The sequence below is a fragment of the Apis dorsata genome, unplaced genomic scaffold, assembly GCF_000469605.1.
Source record: "Apis dorsata unplaced genomic scaffold, Apis dorsata 1.3 scaffold_220, whole genome shotgun sequence".
Lineage (NCBI taxonomy): Eukaryota > Metazoa > Arthropoda > Insecta > Hymenoptera > Apidae > Apis > Apis dorsata.
The window spans coordinates 1107474-1111160 of NW_006263502.1; the positions used below are offsets into that span (position 1 = coordinate 1107474).

The window sequence follows — 3687 nt, forward strand, 5'->3', positions numbered from 1 at the left end:
TTCCATCCTTATTTTTTTCTAGATATATTTTTAAAGATATTCATCAATCCTCAATTACATCGAATCATATGAATGATCGATAAGAATTTAAATTGATCGAGTCGCAATCTAATATAACAGAAATATAAAAAAGAAAAAAGCCAATAATTTCTCACCGTCAACGAGGCGTCATCTCCGAAAGATGATTTGACGTTGTGCGATCCCTCGTTGTCGCCTTGGTTGCAGCGATATTGGAATTGCAGTTTCTTAGGAATACTAGATCCTCCCAACTCGATGTTCATCTCCCTCTGCTTCTTGTTTTCGGGCAGATTCAAGTTCTTTCCAGTAACCGCGATCTGCACATCGTTGCCGTTCGTGTTCACGAACTTCAACTGACCGTTACCCTGGAACGTCATCGTGTTCACGTCAAGATCCTGCACGTTCCCATTGTACGACAAGGATCTGGACGGCCCTCCCTTCTGCTCGTAGTCCGTCAATTTACTGGCCACCTGTATATCGTACTTGGTATCCTTCTTCACGGAATTACGTTTCCCTTTGTAGACGAGGTGACGTCCGTTCGGCAGAGTGACGTCCACCTCTACCTCGAGCTGGCCATTGTTCAACGTGCCTTGCATACTACCCTTCCCGTTCAATTCCAATTTCTTGTCCACGATCTCCAATATATTCTTCGTATCCACGGACGTTTTGGTGATGTCGGACGTGGTGGACAGTTTCACCCGTTTATTGGGATCTTTGCTAGCGTCGTAGAGAAGCACGAGCTCTCCCACGTGTTTGGATCCGCTGACCGTCACAACGCCGGTAGCTTGGATCTTTCGATCGATCTTCGGGACATCGACGTCCAGTTTCGCGTTCCCTTTACCGTTTTGGTAAGAGTATTGGCCGTTGGCCGCCAGATAATTCTTCAAATTGAGGACCAAAGCGCCGCTCGGGTTAGGGGAACGTTTGTTCTTCAGATCGAATTCGATGTAGCTCACGTCGTTCACTTTGGCGTTAAGGAGGGCGTTGAGAGATTGAGGATTCGATTCCAGGGCCGTGTTAATTTTCACCTTCGCCCCATTTAGATTCGCGTCCCCGTTCAGCTCCAAGTTAACATTGCTCTTGCTTATACTGTAATGCACAAGCGCGTCGGCGGTATACTTACCGCCCGGCTTCAATTCGAGGGAATTGGAGAATTGACTCTTCTGCCCGTCCAAAACCTTCCGCTTGGCCTTCAACTCGATCCCGTTGTCCATTAATTCAGCCTCGAACTCGACCTCGTAATCGCCGGGCTTCTCCGTCCCCACCTTGGCAGACAATTCCGTGTTGAAGTTGAACTTCTTGTAGTTCAATTCGAGATCGCTGCTGACCGATTTTTGGGTCAATTCTCCCTCGTATTTTAATTTCAAATTTACGACAGGATAGGTGAGCTCGTTGGATACGGATAGGAGCAGTTCCTTGTTGTTCAACTTGTAAACCGCTTTCTGCGTCAGGGAGAGACGATTCGTCTGAGAGTTTAGATCAGGCCCGTGGACGAAAAAGAATTTGTTCTCCAAGTTGTTGTCGGCCTTCTTCAATTGCCAGTTCAGGTTGAAACCGATGTTGGGATCGCTGGACGGCATGGCGGACACTGTCAGCCTGTGATCACCTTTCGAGGACTGGCCATCCAGTTTGAAGGCAAGATTTTTGTCCCCGTAACCGATATTCGTGTCCACGTTAACGCTGTTGCCGGTCCACATTATGGGGCCGTCGATCACGACCAACTTTTGACCATTCAGCACAACCGCCACTTTTTCAAGAGTGAACTTCTTTCCATCTTGATTGTCGATAACGTCCACGCTACCGTCCAGATAGTACTGTTGCCCCGGGGGAAGTCCAGTTTTCGAACTGGCCAATTTTTCAATGTGCTCGGGCACTCTGTACTCCATGATGGGTTTGTACTTGCTCCCGCTAGCCAATACACCAATACGGCCGTAATACTCCATCTGATCGTGGTTAATAGTGACGGTCAGTGTACGTTCTTGAGCGGTGTCTTTCAGCACAGCTTCCGCGGAAGCTTTCTTGAACGGCGTATCCAGGGATCCCTTCACGTACATATTTGGATGTTGCATGCTGGATTCCAAAAGAAGGGCCATCCGCCTGTTCGTCTTACTGTTCGGCGTGTCCAAAAGAACTTCGAAGGAACGCTTGCTCGCCTCCGCATTGTTATTGGCGAAGATTTTGAAGTGATACTTGTTCACGTCGTTGTTCTCCACCTTGACGGCGAACTTGGCCGGCCCGTTGAGGGGGAACAAAGGTCTCTGATCGCTCGAGTCGTCGTAAGGATACGAGATCTTGCCGCAAACGGTCAACCCGAGATACGAGGACAATTGTTCGAAACAGTCGGCGTATTCCTTGTTCTTCCCGAATTTTGGTGCCACGTCCCCCCTCGGTGTCGAGAGCAACACTTCGCTGCTCACGCTGAGCACTTCCTGCTTCTTCTTTGGGATACCGATGTTCACGTCGATACCAGTTCCGTCCAATAGAGACACGGATACATCCGTGCTGGTGCTGGTGTGAAGGGTACCGATTACCTTCATTCCGAACTCGCCACCCGGCGCCTGTACGCTCATGCTTCCTGCGAGCCTGATGGAAACGCTCGGCTCAATGGCGAGGCGGAAGTTGGTGTTCTTCGGATCCTTGAGTGCCGACTTCAAATCGAATTTCCCTTGGATTTTGAGGCGAAGCGCGCTGGTCCCGGTGAGGCCGAGACTCAAAGCGGCCCCCAAATTGGTCGGGTACATCAGTTCGTTGTCAAGGAATTGAAGGTAATTCTCGAGGTCGGATTTCAAGTTCTTGGTAACGTCGAATCCTTTTTCCAGATTGTCGAACAGTTTGTCGATCACGGCTTCGGGGCTCAACTTGTTACCCTCGCCTTGGTAGCTCAGGTAAGCGTACTCGACGCCGAACAGCTTGACGGACAAGTCGATGTCGAGATCCTGGTCGACCTCGTTGTTCCTCAAATGAACGTTCTTCGCGAATCTGTCCAAATCTCCCTGCTTCACCTCCCGTTTACCGCGCACCACTTTCTCGAATCTTTCCCTCACGTATTTACGAAGCTTGTTCACCTCCTTCTCCCCGTTCTTCAGATCCTTCTCCCAAATCGTGCCCTTAGGGCCCAAGTAGTGCTCCAACAATCTGTCCAAGTTCTCCACGCGCGTGTTCAATTCGAGGAAATTGAAATTTTTCCCGAACAACTCGACGGTCATGTTCAAATTAGCGGAACGCGGGACGAAGCTGTTCTGACTGTATATGACGTTGCTGTCCAGGGTTGAGCCCAGTCCCAACGAGTCGATCTTGTACGACAGTTCGTTGTTGAAGGAGTATTTGCGGAAATCTTCCGGGAATTTGACGCGAGGTTTGATCAATCCAAATTGATTCTTGGCGTTCAACTTGCTCGGATCTGTGGACGCTCTGAGATTCCTCAGATGGGCCTGGATGAACGATCCTACTTGATTCACCGTCTCCTTGTCCAACACCTCTTTCAATTGATTGGCCGCGTGCGGGCATGGACAGGCGACCAACGAGAGATACGTGTTGATCCTGATTTCGCTGTCCTCCTCCCGATCGGCCAACACTTTGAACATTATGTTCTTCCACTTCATCGAGCATCTGGTGGGCAGGGCCTGGATTGCAGCTACTCGAACGCGATTTCTCACGTTCTTGTCGGCG

General features: G+C 49.7%; 1 protein-coding gene across 1 annotated transcript in view; it reads right to left on the reverse strand.

Moving 5' to 3' along the window:
• Positions 1–3687, reverse strand: part of LOC102677924 (apolipophorins) — a 37699-nt gene that overhangs the window by 13781 nt on the left and 20231 nt on the right. Inside the window, exon 6 of the mRNA XM_031510288.1 lies at positions 156–3687. This exon is cut by the window's right edge and continues 36 nt beyond it. Within this exon, the coding sequence (XP_031366148.1) occupies positions 156–3687 (3532 nt within the window). The remainder of the gene's footprint in view (positions 1–155) is intronic.